Source organism: Mangifera indica, chromosome 7, assembly GCF_011075055.1.
Source record: "Mangifera indica cultivar Alphonso chromosome 7, CATAS_Mindica_2.1, whole genome shotgun sequence".
Lineage (NCBI taxonomy): Eukaryota > Viridiplantae > Streptophyta > Magnoliopsida > Sapindales > Anacardiaceae > Mangifera > Mangifera indica.
In genome coordinates, this window is record NC_058143.1 from 17,173,351 (window position 1) to 17,200,401 (window position 27,051).

Below are 27,051 nucleotides of genomic sequence, written 5' to 3' on the forward strand. Positions count from 1 at the left end.
ATAGACTAAATCGTTGAATAGAAGACAGCTCAACTGTGTTTCACATTAAATCTTTATTCCCTCGAAAGTCTAACATTATATGGGTATTTTTGGCATCACTTGCACAATAGAAACAGTCATACATAAGCATGCCATTGAACAATTAGCATACTTCTCCCACACCATTAATTTGTGCATTTGATAAGTGGAAATCCTTCAAAACAATTTTACTCGCAATCCATACAACAACTTGGGAACTTTTGAGTGTAGGAAACCTCATACCTATATGCATGCCAGGTTACAAAACTCATGGTATAAATGGAGGACCAAATTTACAACTGTCACAAACAAGAGGAACTAGAAGTTGTTTGTTCGCCCAATTCTTGGCCAGCCATCCCTTCCCTAAGCACCCTCTCAAAGAATTCCTCCAGAGTGTCCCTTCCATAACTTGGTGTCTTTTCAGCACTATACTCCCCTGTCTCAGGATCCAATATCAACATGCTCTCAGCAGCATAATACCTTCCAATTTTCCCAAACTCAGCTGCATCTTCCATAGTAGGAAAGATCTTGACAAGGAAATCAAGAACCCCAATAGCAAAATCCATGATCCCAATCGGCACTTTCAGAAACTTGGGTTGCTTTCCCAAAAGTCTAAACAATATCTCACCTTGTTCCAATGGTGTCAATGCTTTTCCTGGACCGCCAATTGGCAATATTTGGTTAATCTTATCTTCACTCAGCACACAATCTGCAATAAACGAAGCCAAATCCTGCTCACTTATTGGCTTGCAAGCACATAACCTCCCATCTCCAAACATCACATAAGGCTTCCCACTTTTCACCAACTCAACCTGTCCTCCTAAGCTTTTAAAAAAAGCGGTTGGCCTTACTATACTATAGGTAAATCTGCTATCTTCTTTGGCTTCTTTCGCTAATTCAGCCTCAAATTTCAGCTTTGCACGCTGAAATTCAAGAAGGGGTTTTTGCACACATATTGCAGAAAGCAAAACAAAATGTGAAGCCCCAAGATTTCTACCAGCAACAAGACTATTCTTTGCTGCTTCATAGTCAATCTTCCATGAATCTTTCACACCACCAGAACGACTAGCAAGGCAAGACACAACCACATCTATTGAAACTCCTAAATTTTCCAAAGTATTCTGTAAAGTTTCCACATTTATCACATCAGAAAAGCACACATTAGCTCCTTGTAACTGATTCAAGGTCTCTTCCTTATCATTTTTACCTCTAATTCCACTTCTTTCTCTAGCAATTGCTAAAACATTAAAACCTCTATTAACCAGCTCTTTCACTACAAACTTCCCAATATACCCAGTTGAACCCACCACCAAAATGTTAATATCTTTTGGATTCTTGCTTCTAAACGAAGAAGAGCAGGTTTCAATAGCTGTTGTTGCTGAAACTATACTCGGGTTGAATCTTTTACTACTAAATTTTAAGGGCTGTGATAAATTTGCATGAGAAAAGGAGCTTACCTTGATTTGATGATCAAGAAACTGGGAAGAAAGGCGACTGCCCGTGAAACTTTGGCACTTTGGTGAATGGAGAGAGAAGACATTGGAGGAAAAACAAAGGGAAGCCATTGTTCTTCTTGTAGCAGAAGACGAAGCTTGAACGTGGGAAGGGATTGTTGGAATTTGGTAAAGAAAAAGGCACGAGTACTAAAAGAAAATCTGAGGCGGGTGTCTTGTGAGACTTCGGCTTTCATGGCCGTTGCTTCAAGGTAAACTCTAAACGATAGGTGGACAATATCTGCTAAAAAAAAAAAAAGAAAAATTATTTGTAACCTAAAAGTTCTTAATTGACATTTGCACCTTATCATGATCTGCTGATTTCTTGGGAAGTACATCTTCTGTATTAATTCTCATTCATTTCAGTGTATTCACCAAACACCAATGGAAGAAATTAATGGGAATTTCATATAGAATTATATAAACAAAAGAAATATTCTTTGACACCTTGAAATAACTTATCTTGCCGTCTTTCTTCCTGATCAACATCACATATTGTGTGCAACAAGAAGAAATCTACATTTTCCCCCAATTCTATGATTCTGAATAAGCTTTAGATTGGAAAATGAAGTTTTGTTCCCCTTGGTCCATTCTTGTTTGAGTGTTTGAAAGTTTGGACTTGAACTGGCGAAAATATTTCACAAATTAGTATATTCTTTTGGCTTCCCATTTACTTCCAATCCAAATTCTTGCGCAATATGCTTTTACCTTGGGCAAAAGACTATTTTTCATCTCAGTTTTATTTCAAATTTAAAATCACACTTATAATAATTAAAAAACTCAAACTTCTATCTATGAGTTAATTATTATTAAAAATAAGAGTAAAATATTTATTTTACTGTTAATATTCAAAAGATATAAAATTTATTATCTTTTCTTTCCAAGATTTTAAAAACTAACAATTTCATCTTTATTTAAAGTTTTTAAACGTTGAAAAATAACATTTGTACCTCCAAACATAAGGTTTTATATTTTTTAAATTGTAGTCACTCTCTAAAACTTTAAAAAATAGCAGTTTTACCCCCACTTTTCAACTTCCGACATTCCTTCTGACGTCTTCTTCAGTGTTCTCCTTTGCCTGAGGCGATAATAAACGATGCTATTAAAAGATGTCTCTTCATCTTACGGTGGTGTGACAAAGAGATTTCTACCTCTTGGTGCCTCTTTGTCACACGATGTGATAAAGAGACATCTTTTCATTGCACAGTAGTACGACAAAAAGATTTTCATCTCTTTATCGCACCATCTTTTCTCGTTTAGTCAGAAAAATAAGGAAATTGAAGAGAACATCAGAAGTTGAAGTTGAAGTTGAAGTGTATGGGTAAAATTGTTGTTTTTGAAAATTCTAAGGAGTAGCAATAGTTGGAAAAATATGAAAAACCTTGGTTAAAAGGTGCAAATATTGTCTTTTAAAGTTTTAAAACTTGAAGCAACGGTGAAATTATTAATTTTTAAATTTTTATGAAAAAAAAAATCAAATTTTTTATCTTTTAATATTAACAATAAAATGATCATTCTAATCTTATTTATAATAAAAATTAGGTTGTGACTGAGAGTTTAAAATTTTTTAATTATCAATATAATTTTAAATTTGATCTAAAATTCGGGTGAGAAATAGTCCATCACCCTTTAGAAATCAGAAATCAGACTACGGAGACAGCCATGTGCGCTGCGTTGGTCCGCTAGAAACCGTGGTCATCACAGAAGCAACGGGCGTTTCTTGAAAAGGAAAAAGTGATACTTCCTTTTTCATGGGTATTTCTTAAGAGCAATATTTTTTACACTCGGAAGAGCTAGAACATCCTATATAACGACACCGTTTTATCATCTATCAAAGTTCGAAGTCATAAAATGACAGCCAGCTTCCACATGTTGAATAGTTACGTATCAGGGCGAAAAATAATAGATAAAGTTTTGACCTTTTTGGGTGTAATTGTCATAAAATTAATAAAGATAGAATCATTTCGTTTCGTTTCATTTTGATTCCAAACTGAAGAAGGAGAAGAGCTAAAAAAAAATCGCTGTAACGAGAAATCTCAGCAAATAATGAAGCAATCGCAGTGTATAATTCAAAGTGCACTCCCTGATGATATTCTCCTGAAGATTGCTTCATTCCTTCAGGTTTATGCTTTGTTCATCAAGTATAATGACAAATTAATTCTTTTTTTGAAATTTTAATGATTTGATTATCTTATTTTGGGGAAATTAAGGAACCAGAAGTGTGTGCTTTGGGAAGTTGTTCACAGTTTTGGAGAAACTTATGTGGGTCGGATTGCATATGGGAATCTCTTACAAAACAAAGATGGCCACTTCTGTCCCTGTTCGATACACCTTCTGTAACTGTATGGATTTTTTTTTTTTTAATTTTGACATTTAGTTTCCTTATTTATTGTTTTTGAAATTTGGCATAATTTCATCCATGTTCCTGAAGTGAAGTTTTCTCTTTTAAGCACACGAAGACTTAAAAGTGTGTGTCTTTTGTTCATCTATGCTCTAAAATTTTAGAGAAACCTTGAGTAATTTTGTCACATTTTGTATCAAATCTTTGCAGATTTTAATCAAATTTGTTAACGTTTTGTCTTTCAAATACTTGGAGATTTAATCAGCTATTTCTTTAGTTATATTCATGAAGTTCTGAAATGGGTTGGAAACTTTGAATGATGTGTTTATATTTCGTATCAAACTCTGTTTGTTTACAATATGAAGTTTTCACCTCTTCTGCTATGCAGGGATGGAGAGGATTATATATGAAACGGCATAATGAGATGGCAAGTGGAACAAGAGATGTGATTAATTATGTGGAGCAATGTATGCGATCAGATTCACTAGAGGTTGGAGATTATTTACAGGCAATTGATGACCTGAACACTATGCAGCTTGGATTCAAAGATGTGCAGATGTTTCTGTTTAAGCCGAAACTGAATGTGCTGCTTAACTTGGTTGGCTTGCACTACTGCATTTTCTGGCTTAAAATGCAGGTAACTACTCCTGCCCCTGATTTTCATTTTTATCAGGCTATGATATTTTTTTATGCATTTTTGCGATGGGAATGATTCTAGTGTGAGTAAATGTCAATGTTCTCGTTTTAATCGGTTATATTACATCAATGGAAATTGTCTTTGTATCAAATCTAACCACCAATTGCATCTGTCCTTTTTGGAGGGAAAAATGAAATAGTAAAACCATAGTTAGCAGCCTCTATTGGTTTATTGGAACAATTCCATATCCAGGCAATCTATGCCAGCCAATGCATCATCTGTAGGAGATTTGGAGGTGAACGTTGCTGTATGCCAGGTGATTAGAGTAGGATAATTCTGGGTTACATAGGTTACTGCTTTTGCTGATTTCTAAGCTGCTCCTCATCTACGTAAAGGTTATCAACTCTTCGCTTGATGTGTTTTATTGGAAGCATTTAAATTTTCGAACCATGAAGCCCACCATGGAGACTCTTCTCTATCAAAGAAATCAGAAGAGAGCGAAACAAGGTTTCTGTGGCTGGTTTAACAATAAAGTTACAGATTGTCCAGTCTCTAGCCTAGGTCAATAGAGAGCTTTATTATGTTTGCTCTACTGCTGAAAAAGCCTTTTGTCAAGAACTAGTCTTTAAGTCAATTCAGCTTAAAACTGGCCTTTATCAACAGAATGTGAATATTACTCTACACAATTGAATTAGGGCAGTTTGCTGTGGTATGAAATTTAGCCAAAGAGGACATTTCAGAGGAATTACTTGTAAATAAGGATTTGGCTAATCACGAAATGGATAGCCTATTGCTTTTACATATACAAATAATCAGCAATTGTTAAGGCCATTTTTTTCTTATTTTTTGGTTGCAACCAATTTTCTGGTTATCAAAGCTTGTGCATTATATTTATACCTCACCAAAGTATCCAACATCGAAGTGAACATCTAAATTGCAGTTTCATATGTGGGTACCTACATTTTAGTGGGCTGCCTACTTGGGAATGCTACATTGGCTGGTTCTTCATGAATAGCATTCTTTAAAATTTGCTTGTTTGAGGGAAAAGTTCTGATTTTGCATAATTACAAGTTAATTATTAGATAGCATTGAGCAACTTCTTGTTTTTGTGATTATAAGATATATAATCAATGGTGTTAGAACACAATAATTGGCAGCCTGAGATTGTAATGGAAGCACTTCAGAGTTGCAAGATTTCAGAGCGTCAAGTGTGTGTGAAATGGTGGAAGCTTGGCAGGTGGTTCTATGGCTTCCGGATGCGGGACGAATCTCATTCCCGTTGGGTCTCTCTGGCAGATCTTGCAATGACAAAAGAAGCAGAGGTTCTAGGAGTGCTCCACCGCGGTGCCATTCATGAGGTTTTACGAGTTCAGATCTTTTTTGTTAATTCCTCGTGCACTCCATGGTGTTGTCAAAGCTCCCAGGCTCTGGGTTAAAAAGGTTACAATGATGCTTATATGTACATAAGCTTCTTTTACCTCAAATATGTGCTTGTCTATGTCATAAAATCATAAATATAGCAAATTGTAGCAATACTTAATGATCTTTGAAACATCATATCCAAAGAAAGTTTGATTAAAATTTGCAGCGTGCACATAGCTGTTCTTTTCTGGTTTGTTATCCCATTTATTTCTTCTGATTGTCCACTTGTAGAGAGTGAGTAATCTTTAGTAGCATGGTGAATTAAGACTAATTAGAGAATGATATTATTGAACATGAAATTGGAAAGACAATAAGAAATAACACTGAACAACAGTTTCTTTATATAAACAAGAAAAAGTATGTCAAGTAACGAAAAGAACCAATTATATTCAGCCACAAGAAACTTTAAAGGCACAGGGAGAAAAGCAGAGATGGAGTAGCTCATCATCGGCAGCGGTATACGGCGTAAGCAGCTGGCCTTGGCTGTGGTGAGCAGATGACCATGAGCACAAGAGCTATGACAAGCGCAATGAGTAATCCCATTGGATCGAAACCACCATTACCATCATCAGACTCTTCACAGCAGACCTTTCCCATTACGAATCAACACCAGTTTCCCAAAGGCTTTTGTTTTTTGTCTTCAAAAGGAAGAATGATATATAAAGAGAATAGAAGATGCCATCTCAAACAAAAGTCAACTCAACTGGAGATTTTTCTAAGCGGATTTGGTTTAGTTGGACTCTTTCAAGGAATAGGATAATATTTCTCTTTCTTTTTTTCCTTCTCATACATTGTCTCTTCCCAAGTTCAGTGAAGGGTTGTTATAAATCGAAGTACAAATATTAAACAAGACGGCCACTTGACATTATTTATTACAATGTCGGCTAATGGATGATGATGATCTGATAAGGATGGGTGCCAAATCCAAAAGTATGATCGATAGGCGTGACATGGTCATAATGCCAACATATCACATGCCCTTGTTGCTCATTTGTCATGTGAAATTTTCATCACATCAGTAGCTTCTTCACCAGACTAACATTAAAAAGATCGATTGCCTGAGCGAGATTCTGTAATTGTTAAGCATCCCAATGTTGGATCTAAACACAGTTGGCCATGTTTCATTTGCTTGATTTGCATTTTACATATTAAAGAATGCATCTAACCATCAATCCCCATGTATTAAGATGCAAACGGGAGCAGTTCAGCTGTCTATACAGAAAGGAACTCACCTGAATTAAAACACAGAAGATTTCCAGTATGACCACAGAATAGAAAGTGTTCATTTATTAGAATAACGCTCTGTTCTTAACTTGGTATTACTATTTTTTGCAGGTCAAGTCACCATATGGGTAAAAGTATTTTCACAACAAGAAAATATCCATCAGTTCCATGGCAAAGCATTCTCTATGCCACCTAAACCAATTCTTTCCAGTTTGATTTAATTCACTCCCAAGATTGAAGATCATTGCAAAATTACTCAAGACAGTCCAAGGAATTGAGCAAAGCTGGGATATTTTGGCTCCCACCCTATCTCTTCTCGAGTTTTTGAGTTGTTTAATCTCTTACCTAAAGGATCGCTAGTACCTGCAGGTATGACATACATACAAACTTGCTTAGTCCACAATACCAAACAAGGAGAAGTAGCTCCCACAAGGAAAAGATAAAAGGAAAAAATCAGTGGAATGCTATTAATATTGACACAAGGATGCCACCATACATCATGTTAGAAAAGCTATAATTGACACTTAACCTGCAAATTATAATCCATCTATAACACATTATTCAGGAGCTTACCTGTAAAGCCCTCAAACTGTTGACTGAATTTCCCGCTTTTACTAACCAAGTCCATTACTTCCTGCCTGCCAAGAGACAAACAAGTATAAAGCTGCATAAATTATTCATTCCTTTTGTTTTATCTGTGGATAGGTTTGTCATCTTGTAATAATAATAATGCCTACCTGGATAAAGGATGGTTATCACAACCCAAGAAAATTTGACCACGAAGCTTTTTCTTCAAAATCGCAACTGATAAGGAAGCTGCATCCTGTTAAAACCCACAAAAATAAGAACAAACAGTCAATTTAGTGTTCAAGCATAACAGCTAGTAACCATAACACACAGATAAATTAAGAAATGCAAGGACAAGGTTTTGACCTCATAGTGTATCAAATTCAGGATGTGATCTGGGCGAACTTCAACAGTCCCCTTCTGTAACCAATAGAAATGCGCACCTCTATCTGCTTTGTATATATAGTTAGGGTTACAACAAATAATACCAGTGTGGATAAAGAATCCCATAGCCTTTTTAGTAAGTAACAACCAAAGTCTCTGAACTTTCTTCAGTAAAAATAACTAAAGGATATATAAAGTCCAGCCAATCTGACAATACAACCACCAAATTCTAGCACCACTTTCTCAGCTTTTAGGAGAACATCTGTCCGGGGACTCCTCCCAATTGGCACAATTGGACTATCCTGTTAAGTATATTTAACATTATGTTATAAAATCACCTTTCAGCAAAAAGGAAATCTCAATTATATATGCAGCAAATCATTTGGTAATACCACCAAAACAAGATGATAGACTGAATTTAGAAGACAATGATATAAAGTGTGTCCAGGTAGTGTGGGATGCCTCTTTCAGGTCAAAAGAAGAATTTAAAAAAAAAAAAATCCACTATCAGAAAAATGTTTCATGTTAGATGTACACCTCATCACATGATCCATTGTCAAAGCAGTCATATGGTGCAGAGCTTGATGTAAACAAGAAAGAGCCTTCACCATTCCAACTCGTCACAGCAAGCCTGATTGGTTAAAGAATTCAAACAATAAACTTGGTTAATAGAGATGATTAGAGCAGGTGGGAAAGATTATATCAATCCCTTTTAGTAACAACAGAAATTAGGAAACCAAGACTATGCTCTATAGACTTTTTACTTCATAGTTTAGTTCTGCTATAATTCTTTTTGAAAATACTAGTAGACTTCTTTAACCCTTGCATTGCTTGATGGAGTTGTCTTAATATAAAACAAACAAGTAAAAAGGAAAATGATAAGTATTTCTGGACTAGGACTGGTAAGGTGTATTCTTTAGAACTAAAAGTGGTATGTACATATACAAAGAGACAGAATTTTTCTTTTTAAACCCTCAAATTATTAAATATTAATCCACAAGATATCATAGCCAGGTCATTTAGAATGATGGATACAAGTTTTAAACTGAAATTCCATCCATAATTGAGTACAATTATGTTTAAAGCCTTAAGCATCCCTCACAAGACAAAGAACTGATTGAAAATTTAGTGTGTCTGTGATGTGAAGTCACTAAGACTAGACTTTGGATGATCAGTCTCATTACGGTTGCTTACAACAGTACTATTAGAAGCTCCAAATTTATTTTCACCGCAACTCTCAAAATTCAGGACAAAATTAAATAGGCAAGCTTCCACAATTACCTGACATCACCAGGGTAGTCTGAAGTTCGGGATGGAGGAGCACAAAAAATCACATATGGAAACTTCTGAGTCACTTCAGTCCCTTTCAAAGATGGATTAATCCTCATCTCGATCAATTCATCATGATGATCAGTTGTCACTGTCTGACCATAAATTTGACTCCCTGGATGTTCCTACTCAACATTAAACCCCATCATCTCACTCTTTTATCCCAAAACTCAGCCATTTCCTAAACCCCCAAAACGTTTCTTCATAGCAAACAAAGAGACTGAAACTAAACCAACCACAATTTCTAAGACTACCCAATAAAGAAAAACTAAATTAAGATAAAAACAGCAAATAAAAACATACACTTTTATCTATACCTGCCTCCATTTATCAGCAACTAAGCGACCCAGAACCCCGGGACCAACAATAAGCAAATCATTCTCTCCCACCAAACCAGACGACTCACCCTTCAGTTCCTCATTCACTGCTTATACATAATTTAATTTAACTCAAACAAAACATCAAACACATTATGACCACAAAATATAAAAAAAAAGAATAACAATAATGTACAATTACCAACTGTCGAAGATGCTTTGACTCGGTGAGAATTCGGTATGGAAGACAATGATAATGCCGTGGAGGGTCTGAATGCTTTCACTCTGCAAGTTTGATTCTTGAGAAAGAGGGATTTTTGGGAGGCAAAATTGTCAACGACTAAGTTATGACAGTAAGGGAGTCTGCAACAAGAAATGGTACCCATTTAACTGAGGTTGAGTTGTGCGCGATACCCTTTGCCCGAGAGAGAATAAGAAAATACAAACTGGATTTAGGTGGATTATGTGGATTCTCCACCAACCAATAAATTTCTAACACGTGGACCGGTAAATGATGTTTCGTTAGGATGATGTTGAGTGTAGAGTCTGCGTTAGCAGTTATGAACCATAATACCTCAAAACGATGTCGTCTCGTGCAATTTGATCCATTGGAAGTAATCAGATGTGCATGAGTTATGATTAAGGATGAGGCAGCAGCATAATACGAGCAGTCGATAAGCATAAATATTTGCAAATCAAGAAAGAAAGGGTGGTTGGAGGAATATGTATGATTATTGAAACACTTATTATGATTAAGTGTATTATAAGTTAATTTTTTCGTATTAATTACTTGCTTGTATCATATGTGGTTATAATGTCTTCCATGCATAACAGAATTGACGGTGTTATCATAATTTAATTTTTTTAATAAATTAATAACTTTTTTTGAAAATACTTTACCATCATGGATTACAAATAATCTTTAACATTCCGATGTAGTTTTTGGGGTATTAAGATGACGGTGGGTTATATTGAGCCCGATTTGGTGCAACCCACCAAGGCTATGGGTCTTGTTACGTAGTTACAGGTGTTTGTACCGAATAGGCCTGTAGAAATAGGAAAACCCATAACATGACCTTATATATATTGGGTCATGTTATGTCAGACTTTATGTAGGCTTAACCTACTTTTATATTAATAAAAAAATAATTATTTAAATTTATTAATATCAAATTTATTCTAAATTAATACAATTAAAAATCATAAATTATATAGGTTCCAATTTAAATGATTGGAACTATTTCATTTTCACATGATCGAATGATTAAAAATTGGTGTAATATAAATACTCTGTCGGCGAGTGTTTGCATTGGTGGCTAGACCAGGGAGTTGCAATTTGATAGATGTGAAAGGGAAGATGGGGATGCTGGGTTGCAGATGAGAGGGGAAATATAAAGGGCAAAAAAGTGAAACTATAAATTAATATAATTAATATCAGATCAACTCGCCTTTAACACTGTCAATTTATCTCCAAAAGGAAGATCAATAAAGCAATAGAGTCGGATACCATCTTAGGAAGGGATAATTGGGACCGTCTATTCCCAATCATATCACCATTAATCTCAAATTGGAAATTGGGGATGCAAAACTAATAATTTGATATTAATATGAGCGAAACCACACAATTTAATCATGTGCCACATTTTTTATAGGAGCGAAGTTTGAGAGACGATTCATTTCCCTTTGATTGAGTTTGGTAAAACGCACTAAGAAATAATAAAAACAAAAAAAATTATTATTTATAGTTGGAAGTAGAATACAACCACCCAACCCAACAACTGCTCGCTTGGTTGCATCATTCTCCAACTCCTCCACACCTACTTCTTTTTTTTCGTTTTTTTAATGAAAAACCTTGTTTGGATTAGTTAGCTGAGGTAAATTTTGAGATATAAGAGATAAATTAAAGTTTTATAAATGTAACAGTTATTTAAATTTAAATTTTTTTTTACGAAAATTTTAATATTCCATCGATTAATTTTTTTTATCACGAGGGATCTAATTTAAATCGGGCTATTATATTGGTTTAGAATTAATTATACTAAATAAAACAAATTTTAAATCTAGTTACTGATGTCACAATTATTAAATTTGATAAGTTAAAATTTTGATTTTATATATCGTCTGAAGAGATTTAAATTCATATTCTCTTATATATAATCATTTTTCCGATCACTTAAGATATTGGATTTCCACTCGTTGATTTTAATGCATGCACACACATACACATACACATACACTTAGATTTTAATTTTGATTTCTCATTGTTCACCTACCTTAACAACCATGTTCTTCTGTCATTGTCTCCTTCCCCATCTCCTCTGTCTCCAACTTACTTATTTCTCTTGGATTTTAATTCTCACGATTAGGTTGTAGGGCATATATGATAAAAGACTTGTTTCATTTCAGGACCCAAAAAAAAAAAAAAAACAAAGGATATATTATATGCTATATTTTGTTATCTTATAATATTCTTTGTATGCACCCCATAAGAAAACTTGTCAAAGTTTACGAAAAAATAATTCTATGATACTTTAAATTAATGTGATCGTGGGCTGAGATACCTTGGTGATTTCCTTATGACAGTTTTCCTTTTATGTTACTGTTCAAAGGTAAAGGAGAATTACTCTTCTTTGTGAGAATGGCCCTATGACTAAGGCTTGATGGCATGACAAAATTTATCTTTCAAATTTGAAAAAGTTATTTTCTTGTATGTTTTTTAATTTGTTAAAAAATTTGTTATATGTTTTATGAAATTATTGAAATTACCAAAAACCCTCAAACTAAACAATATTTTACCTCAAAAATTTAATAAATAGTTTTTGTACTATAACTTATACTAACTTTAAATAAAAAAAAATTACTAATAAAAATGTTATAAATGTATCATTGATGTATAACCGTATATATACGATGATAAATTATAATTTTTAAAAATATTAAGGATGTTATTTAAATTTATAGGAGATTTTGAAAATTCAAAAAAATTTAGGGTATTTTTAAAATTCATAAATTTAAAATACCTTTTAATAGTTTAAAAAATAACAATTATAACCCTAATGAACATAAAAAATTAAACAAATAAATGGTGTAAATGTCAAATTATAAATTATTGAGACTACAAATATCATCAAAATATATGAGGGTGGACACAATAATTTCTAAAAAAAATATAGGGTAAATATCTATTTGTTTATAGTAAATTTTAAGAAATTATTTTACACCCCTATAATACTATTTATTTAGAAGTCAATCTAATAGGGATGATGTTATAATATTTTAAAATTTGGAGGTAAAAAAAAGTTAATTACACTTCTATTATAATATTTTACATAAAATGTTATAAATACAATTTGACTATTAAAACGAAAAATTTCTTTGAGAGACGGGTGGGGAAATGACTTTTGTCAAACTTAAATATGAAAAATGTATGTCAAATCTTGGGTGGTAAACAGTAATTTGGCATCTGAAAATCGAAAAGACGCTGGAAGTGGATGCTGACATTGGAGATTTTTATTTTTGGAAGATCTGTTTCCTCATTTTCTCATTTTTCACTTTTTGATAAAGCCTTTATCACTCACTATGCAACGCTTTTTACTGTTGTCAATACTAAAATAAAATAAAAACCCCTTTTTTATTTTTATTTTTATTTTTATTTTTTTTCATTTGCCGTATGTTACATATTTATTATTAAAAAAGCTGAATATTATTACTTTACAATAAATTAATTGGTACTCTCCTTTAGTCAAATGTACGTGAATATACAATTGGAAAACAGGTGCAAGTAGAGCAAAGAATAGCTTTCCCTGAATATACTTTAAATGTGGAACCCACGCCGTTCCACCAATTAAAATCCGCCACATCGCCTACTCAGTGGAACCTGTTAAAATTTTGTTGACGTGGCAAATTATGCTTACTACATTTGCTAGGATCATGGAAAGCTTCTGCACCAAGTCATACACTCCCACAGAATTTTGACCAATCTGGAGACTATGCGTACTGTGGTGTACAGAAGAAAATTTAAGGGAAAATTACCAGGTCCTCCCTAAAGTTTCGTATAATTTTCTCTTGTAGATCTTTTTAGCACCGTTTCGTTTTGGTCTCAGAGACTTATTTAAAAATAAATAAATAAAAATTTTCCACCAAAGATTTGACCTAAAAAACTTTTTTACCCTTGATTATTATATATAACATATTATTACCTAAAATCAAACTCTATTCCTAAAAAATAACAAAATTATTTTATATATTTTTAGTATATAAATAAGTATATAAATAAAATATCATTATACGATTGGATAATTATGAGTTAAAAATAAAATAATATCAAATAATATGATGGTACATCATTTATTTACTAATTTAAGTACTCAAAATATATACGTGTAATATTATTTTTTTAAAAACTAATGACATAAAAAGTATATAGTAATTTTATCATCTATTAATTTTAAAATAATAACTTTCTATCAAACCCAAATATTTTAAACATGATAATTTAATGTTGAAAGGTTTAAAAACTCATAAATCAATTTTTGAAATCTTCATATATTTTGAAACAACTATATGACTCAATAATTATAATATGATATTTATACTTATAATTTATTATATTTTGTTTTTTGGGTGTAACAATCATTTTTAAAACAATCAAAGGATAAAAGATATTTTAAAAATTTCTAAAAGCCTTTTAAACTTTTTTTAATTTCTAATAACCCTTAAAAATTTTAAAAAGACCTTCAATTTTTTTAAAAATTATAATTTATTTCTGATATACAATTACATGATAAAAATACCCTATTTACAGAAAGAGTAATGGCAAAAAAAAAGAAATTTTTTTTTTATATATAATTAGCATATTTAAATTCTAATTTTTAATTTTTTGTAAGTTGATGATTATATGATAATATTGAAAAATTAAATAATATAGATAAATGGTAATTTTACTTTATGAAATTGTTATTTTATTAAGAGAGTTTAATTTGGAGTGAGAAATTGTTATTTATATTTGATTTTGGGTGAGAAAATGTCATTTATACCAACAAAGAGTGAACGAGGTTTGAAGCCTGAACCTTGGGTAGGAAAATGTAATTCACTCTTAAAATGATTTTTAAGTGTAAAAGTATACCTGTGTATTAAATATATATTATGAAGTAAATATGATCAATTATAAAAATAAAGATCATGTGAGAACAAGGCTTGCCTGTCTCTCTCCAGTCAAGACCAGAAAGAGACAGCAGGAAGAAGAGAAAGACAACAGATCCACTCTCTCTTTCTTAACATTCTTCACAATCACAAATCTAAATACATACAAGTTACTTATTGCCATTAATCGAAATACAATACACAAGGAAAAAGCTAGTTTTATCTTACTGTTTGGGTTTTGCTTTTTCCTCGTGTTGAAGTTCTCATTTTTTTGACTCTGCCCACAATCTGTGGCCAGCTTCAAATCATTACTCTCCTTTCCTTTTGTCTTAAAAAAGCTAGGTCTTAAGTCATCCTTCTCTTCAATTATCCCCGTCTACATTCTCTAATTGATGTCTTTTTATTTTCTACTTTCTGAGATTTGGTTGCCTCTGTTTTTGTTTATTATTATTATGTTGGGACGGACGGAAAAGTGATAAAATGTTGTGAGCGAAGCGATGAGTGTGTTGTTGGTTGAGAAATATGGGATGTGTCTTTGGGCGAGAAGTATCGGCGGCCAAGTCATTTGAGCGAAACGACGGGGAAGTCATTAGAGTTGAGAGGAAAGTAACGGAACGCGGTGAGACTCGGAATGGTCTGAATCAGAATGAGGGGAATAATGAAGAAGGGAGTGTACGGCCAAGGGGAGACAAACGACGGTCTTCACGACCGAATCCACGGCTGAGTAATCCACCAAAGCATGTGCACGGTGAACAGGTGGCAGCGGGATGGCCTTCCTGGCTCTCCGCTGTTGCTGGAGAAGCCATCAGTGGCTGGACCCCACGCCGTGCAGATACATTCGAGAAGCTCGATAAGGTGAAGTGGATTTGAATTTTTAGGTTGTTTTTGTCGTTGTTGCAGTTAAATTTTGAGTGTCGTCTTTCATGTTATTTAGTTTCTATAATTAGAATGTAATCTTTGTTTAAGTAACATGTCCTTTTTTTTTTTTTAAGGAAAAAAAATGTTTGTCACTGATTGGATTTTTCTTTTTTTTGGGTATAGATTGGGCAAGGTACATATAGTAATGTGTACAAAGCAAGGGATACTTTGACTGGGCAAATTGTGGCATTGAAGAAGGTACGGTTTGACAATTTGGAGCCTGAGAGTGTGAAATTCATGGCTAGGGAAATTTTAATTTTGCGCCGATTGGATCATCCAAATGTTGTAAAATTGGAAGGTTTAGTAACCTCAAGGATGTCCTGTAGTTTGTATCTGGTGTTTAAGTACATGGAGCATGATTTGGCTGGTCTTGCTGCCAGCCCAGGAATCAAGTTCACTGAGCCTCAGGTATAAGGATTTTTTTACTTTACCATGTTTTTGGTGTTTATCATTAGTAGAAGTTCATCGATTTAATTGTGTTATATCTTTTTATCTATATTCCATGTGGATATGGCAGGTCAAATGTTATATGCGCCAGCTATTATCTGGGTTGGAACACTGTCACAACCGTAATGTGCTGCATCGTGATATTAAGGGATCAAATCTTCTTATTGACAATAAGGGAATTCTTAACATTGCTGATTTTGGATTAGCATCCTTTTTTGATCCAAAACACAAGCAGCCGATGACTAGTAGGGTTGTTACCCTATGGTATCGACCCCCTGAACTTCTTCTTGGTGCCACTGATTATGGTGTTGGTGTGGACCTTTGGAGTGCTGGGTGTATTCTGGCGGAGTTATTGGCTGGGAAGCCTATCATGCCTGGTCGCACTGAGGTAAATTTGAATTCTTTATATATTCAGTAAGTCCTATTAATAAAATGATCCTTTGATCTCCGACGTATTGGTTGGGTTGCATGATATAGATTGTTTCATTCATGCTTTAGGTATACCAAAAAATCGAGTTAACAGATCATCTTAGATTGAACCAAAACGTTATTTGGGAAGCTTTTTTTTTTTTTTTTTAAATATTGATATTAGATTTAATGAAATGGCTTGATTGATTAGATATTCAACTTGATCTGTAGTGTAGGGCTCCAATCGGTTGGTCATTTGTTTGTGTGTGTACTGGCAAACATATTTGGACCATTGATAATAAATATATGCAATGTATTATTGAATTTTCATATAATGGTCTCTCTGTCCACCTCTAGGGACCAAAATGCTTCTGAATTGAAACTAAATTACCAAGAAATATAAGCCTTACTTGCATTTTGGCTGCTGCAATATGCATCCATAATAATCTTTGGTTACATATAACTACTGCAGTAAAGTCAGTAGTATTGTATCTCGATTCATTTGTAGTAACCATCCAGGCAGCATATCAATTACAAGCTGCTGCATGAGAATTTTGGAATTGCTACAGCAGAATAGCAACTTGTATAAAAGCTTCACTGAATAATTTGCTACTGAAGAACTTGTCTCAATGGACTAGATTGTAAATTATTGCTTAGTTGTACTGTACAATATGTGCTGTACCCATTGCAGTCTTAGGTTGCTGGTTTTGTTGTAAAAAGGAGAAACATTTTGTGGTATAATTGAATTCTTGGTTTTCCTGTGTTTTCTGACTAGACATAACAGAAGAAGAAAAATAAATTTGATAATTTTATTTGCAAAAAATTAATCTATCACTGCTAAGTTATCTTTCTTGGTGCTTAGGTGGAGCAACTACACAAGATATTTAAATTGTGTGGCTCTCCTTCTGAAGAATATTGGAAGAAGTCGAAGTTGCCACATGCCACTATATTTAAGCCTCAGCAATCTTACAAAAGATGCATAGCAGAGACTTTTAAAGACTTTCCACCATCATCACTGCCACTGATTGAGACACTTCTTGCAATTGATCCAGCTGAACGTCAAACTGCTACTGCCGCATTGAGGAGTGAAGTGAGCCTTTTATACGATTTTGACAAATATTGAAATGTCTCCTCTCTATGCCTTTGTCTTCTTATAGCAACTGTTTTGTCTGTTTTACTAGAATCCTAATATGTGCAAAATTTTGTAGGTGACTATGTAGTGTTTGTTCAGTTAGATAATGACAAAGATTGTGTAGCTACAATATTCCAGCGTGCATTTCATAATTAATCTTTATTTTAGTTGTCTTTCACAGTTCAGACAATTTTCATAAATTGCATATTATGGAGTGGCTATAGCCTCATGCAAAATGAGTGTCTTTTAGTGAAGTGTATAAACTTTTAGTTGAAAGTTTTTGCGTAATATACTTCATGACACTTAAAACTTTTATAACTTGTTGACGATATATTAGCTGTCTGCTTGTCTGTGTTTTAAGATGCTATTGCAGAATATTGCTGGCCTTTGTGATTCTCACCTTGGCTCTGGGGTCAACTATTGTTATCACATTCATTTATGGACACTTGACTAAGTTTCTTAAATATTGTAAACAAATAATTTGTTTGCTCAATATAACTTCTATAACAACTTAGAGATGTACATAAGATATTTTGATCCCCACATTTATTGTTAGTGCATTCAAAATGTCTTAATTCCCTTCCCTCCATGACCCCCCCTCTCAAGCTTATGAAAAGCTTACTTTTTCGTACCACTGGGTTATTAAAGAACCAGTCTTGAGTTGTGTTTGCAGTACACCAATTGTGCTCATTCTGGTTGCATTTTGGTTTCTGGATTCTGTTTGGAAACATGTGAAATGTTTTGAATGGGATAGAATTTTCTGTTGTTATTATAATAAATTGCTCATGACTTTTCAGTTCTTCACAACCAAGCCTTATGCCTGTGAGCCTTCTAGCCTTCCAAAATATCCTCCCAGCAAAGAGATGGATGCTAAACTACGAGATGAAGAAGCTAGAAGGTGGATGATTTCTGATATTCTCAGTGATCGTTTTCTGATTGCTTATATTATTTCTTGAATTGAAAAGACACACGAGTTTGAAAAACTGCTGTTTTTATTAATCAAACTGATTTGTTCATATTAGAAAAGGAAAATGCCAGTGCTTCTTTTAAATCACACCCACGATTCTTGGTTCTTCTCTCTCTCTTGCTTCACTTAATGTAACCTAAAATGCTCATACTGGTGTAGGTTGAGAGCTGCTGGAAAAGCTAATGCTGAAATGAAGAAAGCACGTTCACGTGATCGAGCTGTAAGGGCAATGCCAGCTCTAGAAGCCAATGCTGAGCTTCAAGCCAATCTTGATGTACGTCGAAAACTTTCCTCCTTTCAACTTATGTCATGCCTTTTTTTCTTAACCGACCAGATGAATTTGCTGATGCTCCAATATTTTAATTGTAGTGGTAAAGAATTACAATTTGCAGCTTATTATTTTGGTGAAATATTTTTCACAAAAAACAATTTGATGGAATTTTTGTTGTCTGGCATATATGATACATGTTCCAAGCAGGAAGAAAGAGACAACCATAATATCAGACATCCGAACTTTTATCCAGCATCATGGATGGTCTTTGTTCCTTATTCTTCAGAACTAAAAGACAGCATTTGAAAATTAGAATAAACTCAGAATTTAGTTTCTTAAAAAACATAGGACCATGGAACTCACATAATCAACTGCATAACCATAGAATTCTTGGATTTTGGGTTTATTTATTGGTATGAACTGGGCTGGCATCTGATAACAAATTGACACTTTACAACGGCACTATCTTTATAGTTGCATTTATCAGATCTGCATCCATGCCTTTGTTGCGCTTATGTGTTAAATCCTATAGTCTTGTATTGGTTAGTCATGCTGGAAACTGCATTTATCTCTACACTCTAGTGATGGATTTTTAATCTAAGAAAGTGTTGCAATTCATAAGAAAAGGCATTTTTTGTTCTTGCACATTTTAGTAGTATACTGTCATTTTAAATTTCCAAATTGGACTCAGGCATACTGTGAACATGTATAATTTCAGTTGACTGGTATCTCACATGCTAATTATTGATAATGCTACATAACTCTGATATATCTTTGGGGGTGTGATTTGTTATTTATTTTTTTAGAGTTCAGTGTATGATTGCTGATCTGAGTCATTTATGCCTCACCACTTACAATTCCTCTCTTTCACAAACATACGGACTCACACATGTTCTATAATACTGGAAATGCATTGCTCTTGTAATTAAAATGATGTTTTACTTTGTTCAATTTGTTTCTATGTGGCTTTTTTCGGGTTTTTACTCCTAAAGTTGCTATTTAATTTATCAATTGCAATTTTTCCATCAAAAATAGATGCGGCGGCTAATAACACATGCAAATGCGAAGAGCAAGAGCGAGAAGTTTCCTCCTCCACACCAAGATGGAGCTCTTGGCTATCCATTGGGTTCCGTACACCACATTGATCCTGTGTTTGATCCTCCCGATGTCCCTTTTAGTTCCATGAATTTCTCTTATGCAAAAGCACCTATCCAGACCTGGTCTGGCCCTTTGGTGGACCCAGCGTCTGTGGGTGCTCCAAGAAGAAAGAAGCACACGACAGGTGATGGGCATGCCCACTCAAAGTCATCAAAGAAATATACAAATTCTGGTCGAATCTAAAAAGACAAAACATTGTAATATAACTTCTACTTTTCCGTGAGATTATTCATGAGGCTGCAAAAGCTGCTGATCCGGTGTTTCATAAATCCAGACCCGGGAAAGCCAGTTAAATTGTATGGAGAGGTAAAATATTTTGTATTCATTTTTTTCTCACATGTTCTGTTTTTTCGTTTTAGTATGTCAAGAAGCTTCCTAGCAGTGTATACGTTTACATTTATTCCTGTGTTGGAAAACTAAATTTAGGTTAGTGCAAAATCTAATAAATCTGTCCTGGCTGCTCCAATTATTTTTCTAATTAACCGTAGCTTGAGGTATACACTGCATTAGAAACTTGGGCAGCAATTGTAGATTTTCTCTCTAGTCTCACCTTTCCCATGACACTAGTGTTCCATTTCATCTACTTAATGAGATCTCTATTATTTTCGTTTTATTGGCATAATTACTTGAGGTACTAAATGCTGTGTATACGTTTATGGCTTTGGTGTGTAAATTTCATTTGTTGCAACGGTTTTTAATTGTTCTCACAAACAAATGTTTCCCAGGACCCAGCTTATGCTGTTAATATTATGGTTACATCGACCCTCATATCTGAAGATGACTTTGTTCTAAAAGTTTTTGGAGCCTAATGAGTATGAGATTTTATTTTCTTAGCTCCATTCTAAGAAATCTCTGTAAACCATGCAAATAGTCTGCAAATCAACTCAAGGAATAATGTCTGAGGCCGGTAGAGGTGTTAGGCTATTTCTAAAGATTCGGACATTTGGTTTAGTTTTTAGAGTACACTGTGAAATGTTTTCACATTCAACTCTGCAATTTTGGTTGCTGGGAAACTATGGAACCAAACCTGGCAAGATATTCTATATTTTTTGCCCGTAGAATGACTCTGTCGATAGGGAAGATCTTCGGAGAACCACCCTCAAGCTGAAAATCTATATATGCTTCTTCGATTGCTAGGAAAATCGGTGAAAATAGAGAGATTTTGTTAGGCTGTACTATTTTTGTTGAATCAAAATACATGAATTTTTCATGCTTCAACCAAATGTTGATCTTGATTCAACATCTGTTTCGTTTGTTACATAATATTTCCACCATTTGTGACTAAAAAGATTCCCCTCGCACTTTTTCTTTCGGCTTTCACTTTTTCTTTAACCATTCTTTTCCCTACACTAACCAAAGCTAAATTCTAACTGAACCAAAAAAGAGTTTGCCGCCAAGAAGAGAAGATTAGTTACAAGAAGACCAGCAGGTGGGTGTTGACGGGTAGTTTTATTGAATTTAGAAACTAGTAGAATTTGCTCTAGAAATTTCACGTGCTACGCATACCAAGAAAGATAACTGTGCACCAATTTAAGAACCTCTATATATTGTTTTAAGTGCCCAGGTTTCTAACTCCGAGTTTTAAGCTTGAATCTCTCTAAAGCTTTGATCCCAGTGTTTGCTTGCTCTAAAAAGAGCATTTTTTTAGGTTTCCAGTGTGAGGTAGGAGTTGGCTGAGTTTATAACAAAGAAATGAGACCACCTCCTCCAGGTGGGCCTGGCTTGGGTCCTCCTGGTCTTGGTCCTGGAGGTCCTCCAGCTCCCGGGCCCAGACCGCTGGGCTTGCTTGGCGGCTTGTGCAACGCTTTTTCTTCTTGGTGCGTAATAATGCTACACAACACACCGTATCTTTTATGAATTATAGGCCAGAAGTTTATGCTTCTTAGCTTCTAATCTCTAATATTGTTTTGCAGCCTGTATGTTATATGTTGTTGCTGGTTACTACAAGACTGCTTTGGTGGTCCACCGGCTCCACCTGGACCCATCGGACCTCCAACACCAGCACCACCTGAACCTCCATTTGCCCCAGGTCCTCCCCCTCCAATAGGGCCACCTGGACCTCCACTTGGCCCAGGCCCTCCACCTGGTGGACCCCCAGCACCGGCTCCGCCACCTCCTCCTCCATGATGTTGAGGGTTCAATACCTATACCTAGTGTAGACATGCATCTTAGTTTTACTAATAATAACTATGAATTGATTAGTGAAGTCGTGGGGTGTGTGTGTGTGTGTATGGACTTCAATTAAATCAGCCCAAGAAAAGTTGATCCAACGGTACATTTTAATACCGGTAATAATTGCAGAATCATTATCTTGACAACTTTGTCTGTGATTGCTCTCTCAATCATGCTACGTGGGCTGGCTGCCAACCAACAATAGTCATTGAAGAATTCATTAAATTGGAATTTAAAGACAAAACATCAGTCGCTATGACTTCGAATAAATTTCCTCAAGATACAAGTAGATATGATAAATTGTTGGTCTTGAATTGGTAAAGAGTTGAGTTTAACAATTGGGTTCTGAAATATATTGGGCTAATACTAGTTTTACAATGTAACAATTTATGGGCCTACTGTGGTGGAAATTGTCCCCATAATAATGTTACATAATTATCAGCCATTACCTTATTTATAATAAAAATTATTCGTATTTGATATAATGATATAGACTTATATAAAAAGATTCAATCGATTGACAATGTTACCCCCAAATTTTTAGAATTCTTTGATTTTAGGTTATAAGACTAGTAAAGATCAAAGTGAGTGTTATAAATAGTATTAGATTCGAATTGAGTTGTCTTCAGTTTAAAAATTGGTTTATTTCGGTTTAAATTTATTTTGTTTAAATTTGAATAAAATTCAAATTAAAGAATTTGACTCATTTTAAAACCAAATCGAGTATGAGTTAGAAAAAGTTTGATTCGATTTGATTCACAAACTAGATAAATGATTCAATTCAATTTAAATTTAACTTATTATTCAATTCGAATTATGTTAAGTAATTGTCAAATAACATTGTTTTATTATAAAATCATGAATTTAAATTATAAATTTGAACCATATATTTGAATTATAAATTTAAATTATAAATTTAAACTAAATTTAAATTCTCTTTAATATTAATTGATAAATTTAAACCAAACTTCTTTTTCCACGAACAAATACAAATAAAAAAAAATATTAAAATTTGGTTCTATCCATATCTATTCCTAATAACAAAGCCGTGGGTCAAATTGGTTACGTGTTTATCACATGGGTTTACGATTGATCTAACCAACATATTTTCACATCATAGACGAAATGACGTGTCATTTTGGCTAAGGTTATGATAATGTCAATCAACAGGCTACAAGTGATCCACGAAAGGCTTTTGTTTTGTTTGTATCCAGTACAGTGGGCTGTGACAGCCAATGGATGAGGCCCAGAGAATCTGACACCAAAAACTCTACCTGGACCTGACGTGTCATCCCAATCCAACCCATCATCATTCAATTTCTGAAAATAAACAAAAACCAGTGGTGGATAACCTGAGGGCGCTCCCTGTCACTTTCCACGTCACCAGCCTCCTCCTGTCCACTCATCCTATCCATTTTTATAATTTAGACTTTAATGCATTTTTATTCTTAGGCTATATTAATAATGTTGTCATTAGAGCTTGATCATGCATGTAATTTAAGGGATAAAAGGGGTAAATTGTCACTCTTGAAAATTAGCAGGGAAATTCTACTATATAATTTATATTAAAATAATTGGTGACCTTATCCTTTACATTATTATATGGTTAAATATACTATATATTTTCATATATAGTTGATGCAGATAACTGGGATGTGCTCCCTACGCAACAACAATATTAACGTATGGATAAGATATTCCATATTTAATTTTCTAAATATAAATTTAATTTTCAAATTATGAACCTCACTAAATAAATAAATAGTCCAAATAATATTTAAAAAATAAACAAAATATTCGCTCACAATCCAGAACTATTTTCGAGAAAATAAATCCGGCTCAAAGTTCGAGATCTCAAATAGTGACACGTGTCCATATATTTTTTAAATCAAATTATCTTAGTTTTGTAGTTGAAATCCCCTTTTCAAGTTTCTATATAAACGAGGAATCTTCTCCTTCATCTCTCGATAATTTCCTCGTTCGCACGATCTGCCTTTCATTCAGTTTCTGTTTCTCTTGTGTGAACTGATTCGGCTTCTGTATTTCTGACGTGGGGAAATATTTTCCTAAGATTTATTAAAATCTTTTTGAAAAAGAAAATCAAATATTTTCCGGTCATGGAGGTGTCTGTAATGGGTAATTATCAGGGTAACGCGGTGAGTACAGAATTAGCCTACAGAAATATGAAATTTTGCTGTGTGTCCAGAAATGATAAGTTAATATTTTCCCGGAGAAACAGTGGTGTTTGTTTGGTGGGTCAAGGATCGAGGTGGCGAACAGCTCAGCTTCGATTTACTTTAAAAGCTGTTCATTCTCAGCCCGTTGTCCAATCCGATCGTCTTCCTGCTTCTAAACCTGAATCAGTAAGTTTTTTCTTGTAAATATTTTTGTTTCAAAATCAAGGAAATTTATTTTAGTGATAATTTGTGCCTTTTTTAATGTTACATATGCTAAACTTGTTAATTAAGCTGTTCCTTGAGCTGGTTACGTAATCATTGTAGCAAAAAGTTATAAATTGTTGAATAAATTTTGACTCTGTGTACACAATAAGCCAATTTCAGTTAGTTTCGAGGTGGATCAAGCATAAATTTTGAAAAGTATATGTACATATTTCTACCTTCCCTTGATAAGGAAACCTAAATGATTGTTGAGTTATTAGAGAGTTCTTTGGTTTTAACTTTGTGCATTTATCCTGCAGTCTGATGGTGTAAAGTTGTTTGTTGGGTTGCCGTTGGATGTGGTTTCTGACTGCAATACAGTGAACCATGAGAAAGCCATAACGGCAGGGCTAAAAGCTTTGAAACTCTTGGAAGTGGAGGGTGTTGAGCTACCTTTGTGGTGGGGAGCAGTGGAAAAGGAAGCGAGGGGGAAGTACGAATGGTCATGCTACCTTTCTGTTGCCGAGATGGTTAAGAAAGCTGGTCTCAAGCTTCATGTTTCACTCTGTTTCCATGCTTCCAAGCAGCCAAAAATTCCGCTTCCAGATTGGGTATCCAAGATTGGTGAATCCCAACCTAGCATCTTTTATAGAGATAGGACTGGAAAGCATTATAAAGACTGCCTGTCATTGGCTGTTGATGATCTTCCAGTTCTTGATGGGAAGACACCAGTTCAAGTTTATCAAGAATTTTGTGAGAGCTTTAAGTCTGCATTCATGCCTTACATGGGTACCACAATCACGGTGAGAAGTTTTGATTCAGTTTCTTTCTTATACAAACATCCAGAGTCATGAATTTTTACAGGATACTGATGATGTTACTGGCATTGAATGTTGGTACATTGCAGGGCATCTCAATGGGTCTAGGACCAGATGGTGAGCTTCGTTATCCATCTCATCACCGACAAGGCAAAAGTAAAACCCCTGCAGTTGGAGAGTTCCATTGTTATGATGAGAACATGCTTAGACTTCTTAAGCAACATGCTGAAGCAACTGGAAATCCTTTATGGGGACTCGGTGGTCCTCATGATGTGCCCAATTATGATCAATCACCTAATGCAAACACTTTCTTTAAAGATCGTGATGGATCTTGGGAGTCTCCTTATGGTGACTTCTTCCTGTCCTGGTACTCAAGCCAGTTAATTTCTCATGGAAATCGCCTTCTCTCCCTTGCCTCTTCGACCTTCAGGGATACCGGACTGAATGTTCACGGCAAAGTCCCACTCATGCACTCCTGGTACAAAACCCGGTCCCATGCTTCTGAACTGACAGCTGGGTTCTATAACACAATCAACAGAGAAGGTTATGCGGCAGTTGCTGAGATGTTCATGAAGAATTCGTGCATAATGACCTTGCCAGGAATGGATCTTTCAGATCATAACCAGGGACATGAGTCCTCAAGCCCTGAATCATTACTCAGACAAATCAAAGCAGCTTGCAGACTCTATGGGGTCGAGATTTCTGGGCAGAACTCATCACTCTCAGATGGTTCAGCTGGTTTTGATCAGATAAGGAAAAATTTATCAGGTGAGAAAAATGCAGTAAACTTGTTCGCTTATCAGAGAATGGGAGCTTCATTCTTTTCTCCGGATCATTTCCCTTCATTCACTCAGTTTGTTAGGAACCTTAGTCAGTCTGGATTGCATTCAGACAATTTAGCAGAAGAGGAAGAAATTACAGAATCCTCAATTATGAATTCAGAGACAAGCATCCAAGTACAAACAGTTTAGGTTTGGTTTACGCTTGTGTAAATATAATGTTATTGTACCTGAGAAGATTGTATTGGGCAGGAGGACACCAGAGACAACTGGGGACTTCTCTTTTTTATATTGAAACCAGAAAAAAAAAAAAAAAATCCGTAAATTATAAATGCATACCTTAAAGTTCTTTGTTCGTTTTATCAGTTGTAAATTTTGCAATTTCATTTTCTTAAACTTGCTCATGATTCAGTTGTCGGGGCTCATTCAGAGGTCAATGTAATTGCCAAGAGGCTAGCTGCAATATTGTATTGGAAAGGAAATGTGTGTGGGAAGGGGTTAGGAATTATATTCCAGGGCGTCAAGTGTGCCAAAGGTACAAGGAAAAAAAAAAACATGGCCTTTCTAAGATTACTACAGCCCTTGTCAATTCCCAAGGGAGTGTTCACGACATCACAGTGGATTTTATAGAGAAATTTCCAAAATGCTAAGTGAGTTATATTTGTAGTTGTCAACAGGATGACAAAGTATGCCCATTTTATGGGGCTGACAACCCTTTGTCAGTACAGA

The 27,051-nt window shown here is 34.5% G+C and overlaps 6 protein-coding genes and 1 long non-coding RNA gene across 12 annotated transcripts; 5 read left to right on the forward strand and 2 right to left on the reverse strand.

The window, feature by feature from the left end:
- Positions 1 to 13: 13 nt before the first annotated feature.
- LOC123221916 (divinyl chlorophyllide a 8-vinyl-reductase, chloroplastic-like) lies at positions 14 to 2,173 on the reverse strand. Of its 2 annotated transcripts, none has more exons than XM_044644892.1 (2): positions 1,959 to 2,173; positions 14 to 1,752 (listed from the first exon to the last, which is right to left on the reverse strand). In XM_044644892.1, the coding sequence occupies exon 2, from the start codon at positions 1,581 to 1,583 to the stop codon at positions 321 to 323; it is 1,263 nt and encodes a 420-aa protein (XP_044500827.1). In that variant the 5' UTR covers positions 1,584 to 1,752; positions 1,959 to 2,173; the 3' UTR covers positions 14 to 320. The 2 variants fall into 2 exon arrangements, with proteins under 2 accessions (XP_044500827.1, XP_044500829.1); XM_044644894.1 differs by having other exon boundaries at positions 14 to 1,755.
- A 985-nt stretch (positions 2,174 to 3,158) lies between these two features.
- On the forward strand, positions 3,159 to 6,099 carry LOC123221071. Of its 2 annotated transcripts, none has more exons than XM_044643750.1 (4): positions 3,159 to 3,632; positions 3,722 to 3,853; positions 4,241 to 4,489; positions 5,630 to 6,099. In XM_044643750.1, exons 1-4 carry the CDS (start codon positions 3,558 to 3,560, stop codon positions 5,657 to 5,659), a joined length of 486 nt encoding a protein of 161 aa, XP_044499685.1. In that variant the 5' UTR covers positions 3,159 to 3,557; the 3' UTR covers positions 5,660 to 6,099. The 2 variants fall into 2 exon arrangements, with proteins under 2 accessions (XP_044499685.1, XP_044499683.1); XM_044643748.1 differs by having other exon boundaries at positions 3,164 to 3,632; positions 5,647 to 6,099.
- Positions 4,496 to 5,320, forward strand: LOC123221072. The gene is made up of 2 exons (XR_006503202.1): positions 4,496 to 4,805; positions 4,885 to 5,320. It is a non-coding gene; the product is annotated as an uncharacterized LOC123221072 (long non-coding RNA).
- Positions 6,100 to 6,172: 73 nt separating the features above from the next.
- Positions 6,173 to 10,187, reverse strand: LOC123221070. Of its 3 annotated transcripts, none has more exons than XM_044643747.1 (10): positions 9,935 to 10,187; positions 9,733 to 9,839; positions 9,368 to 9,540; positions 8,624 to 8,717; positions 8,278 to 8,388; positions 8,069 to 8,158; positions 7,873 to 7,958; positions 7,709 to 7,773; positions 7,481 to 7,498; positions 6,173 to 7,143 (listed from the first exon to the last, which is right to left on the reverse strand). In XM_044643747.1, exons 1-10 carry the CDS (start codon positions 10,116 to 10,118, stop codon positions 7,124 to 7,126), a joined length of 948 nt encoding a protein of 315 aa, XP_044499682.1. In that variant the 5' UTR covers positions 10,119 to 10,187; the 3' UTR covers positions 6,173 to 7,123. The 3 variants fall into 3 exon arrangements, 2 of the variants coding, with proteins under 2 accessions (XP_044499682.1, XP_044499681.1); XR_006503201.1 differs by having other exon boundaries at positions 7,225 to 7,498; positions 9,935 to 10,178; XM_044643746.1 differs by lacking the exon at positions 6,173 to 7,143 and having other exon boundaries at positions 7,173 to 7,498; positions 9,935 to 10,178.
- A 4,772-nt stretch (positions 10,188 to 14,959) lies between these two features.
- Positions 14,960 to 22,493, forward strand: LOC123221217 (probable serine/threonine-protein kinase At1g54610). 2 transcript variants are annotated; one of them, XR_006503239.1, is made up of 9 exons: positions 14,960 to 15,729; positions 15,916 to 16,200; positions 16,310 to 16,627; positions 17,510 to 17,737; positions 18,577 to 18,677; positions 18,906 to 19,020; positions 20,053 to 20,481; positions 20,901 to 21,992; positions 22,089 to 22,493. XR_006503239.1 is itself a non-coding variant. In XM_044643987.1 (7 exons), the coding sequence occupies exons 1-7, from the start codon at positions 15,397 to 15,399 to the stop codon at positions 20,356 to 20,358; spliced, it is 1,686 nt and encodes a 561-aa protein (XP_044499922.1). In that variant the 5' UTR covers positions 14,960 to 15,396; the 3' UTR covers positions 20,359 to 20,788. The 2 variants fall into 2 exon arrangements, 1 of the variants encoding a protein (XP_044499922.1); XM_044643987.1 differs by lacking the exons at positions 20,901 to 21,992; positions 22,089 to 22,493 and having other exon boundaries at positions 20,053 to 20,788.
- LOC123221536 (basic proline-rich protein-like) lies at positions 21,868 to 22,302 on the forward strand. Its single transcript, XM_044644369.1, has 2 exons — positions 21,868 to 21,992; positions 22,089 to 22,302. The coding sequence occupies exons 1-2, from the start codon at positions 21,868 to 21,870 to the stop codon at positions 22,300 to 22,302; spliced, it is 339 nt and encodes a 112-aa protein (XP_044500304.1).
- A 1,805-nt stretch (positions 22,494 to 24,298) lies between the features above and the next one.
- LOC123221218 (inactive beta-amylase 9-like) lies at positions 24,299 to 26,684 on the forward strand. The gene is made up of 3 exons (XM_044643988.1): positions 24,299 to 24,710; positions 25,046 to 25,528; positions 25,633 to 26,684. The coding sequence occupies exons 1-3, from the start codon at positions 24,465 to 24,467 to the stop codon at positions 26,512 to 26,514; spliced, it is 1,611 nt and encodes a 536-aa protein (XP_044499923.1). The 5' UTR covers positions 24,299 to 24,464; the 3' UTR covers positions 26,515 to 26,684.
- The last annotated feature ends 367 nt before the right edge of the window (positions 26,685 to 27,051 follow it).

Excerpts from the sequence above, each read along its gene's own strand:
- LOC123221536 (XM_044644369.1), top strand. The coding sequence starts at position 21,868 with ATGAGACCACCTCCTCCAGGTGGGCCTGGCTTGGGTCCTCCTGGTCTT. Across the intron at positions 21,993-22,088 it reads TGCAACGCTTTTTCTTCTTG|CCTGTATGTTATATGTTGTT; the intron begins GTGCGTAATAAT and ends ATTGTTTTGCAG.
- LOC123221916 (XM_044644892.1), bottom strand. The coding sequence starts at position 1,583 with ATGGCTTCCCTTTGTTTTTCCTCCAATGTCTTCTCTCTCCATTCACCA.
- LOC123221217 (XM_044643987.1), top strand. The coding sequence starts at position 15,397 with ATGGGATGTGTCTTTGGGCGAGAAGTATCGGCGGCCAAGTCATTTGAG. Across the intron at positions 17,738-18,576 it reads CTGCCGCATTGAGGAGTGAA|TTCTTCACAACCAAGCCTTA; the intron begins GTGAGCCTTTTA and ends ATGACTTTTCAG. Across the intron at positions 19,021-20,052 it reads AGCTTCAAGCCAATCTTGAT|ATGCGGCGGCTAATAACACA; the intron begins GTACGTCGAAAA and ends CATCAAAAATAG.
- LOC123221071 (XM_044643748.1), top strand. The coding sequence starts at position 3,558 with ATGAAGCAATCGCAGTGTATAATTCAAAGTGCACTCCCTGATGATATT. Across the intron at positions 3,633-3,721 it reads AGATTGCTTCATTCCTTCAG|GAACCAGAAGTGTGTGCTTT; the intron begins GTTTATGCTTTG and ends GGGGAAATTAAG. Across the intron at positions 4,490-5,646 it reads TTTTCTGGCTTAAAATGCAG|CCTGAGATTGTAATGGAAGC; the intron begins GTAACTACTCCT and ends AATAATTGGCAG.
- LOC123221070 (XM_044643746.1), bottom strand. The coding sequence starts at position 10,118 with ATGGGTACCATTTCTTGTTGCAGACTCCCTTACTGTCATAACTTAGTC. Across the intron at positions 9,541-9,732 it reads TTGCTGATAAATGGAGGCAG|GAACATCCAGGGAGTCAAAT; the intron begins GTATAGATAAAA and ends AATGTTGAGTAG. Across the intron at positions 8,159-8,277 it reads TCAGATTGGCTGGACTTTAT|AAAGCAGATAGAGGTGCGCA; the intron begins ATATCCTTTAGT and ends AACTATATATAC.
- LOC123221218 (XM_044643988.1), top strand. The coding sequence starts at position 24,465 with ATGGAGGTGTCTGTAATGGGTAATTATCAGGGTAACGCGGTGAGTACA. Across the intron at positions 24,711-25,045 it reads CTGCTTCTAAACCTGAATCA|TCTGATGGTGTAAAGTTGTT; the intron begins GTAAGTTTTTTC and ends TTTATCCTGCAG. Across the intron at positions 25,529-25,632 it reads ACATGGGTACCACAATCACG|GGCATCTCAATGGGTCTAGG; the intron begins GTGAGAAGTTTT and ends GGTACATTGCAG.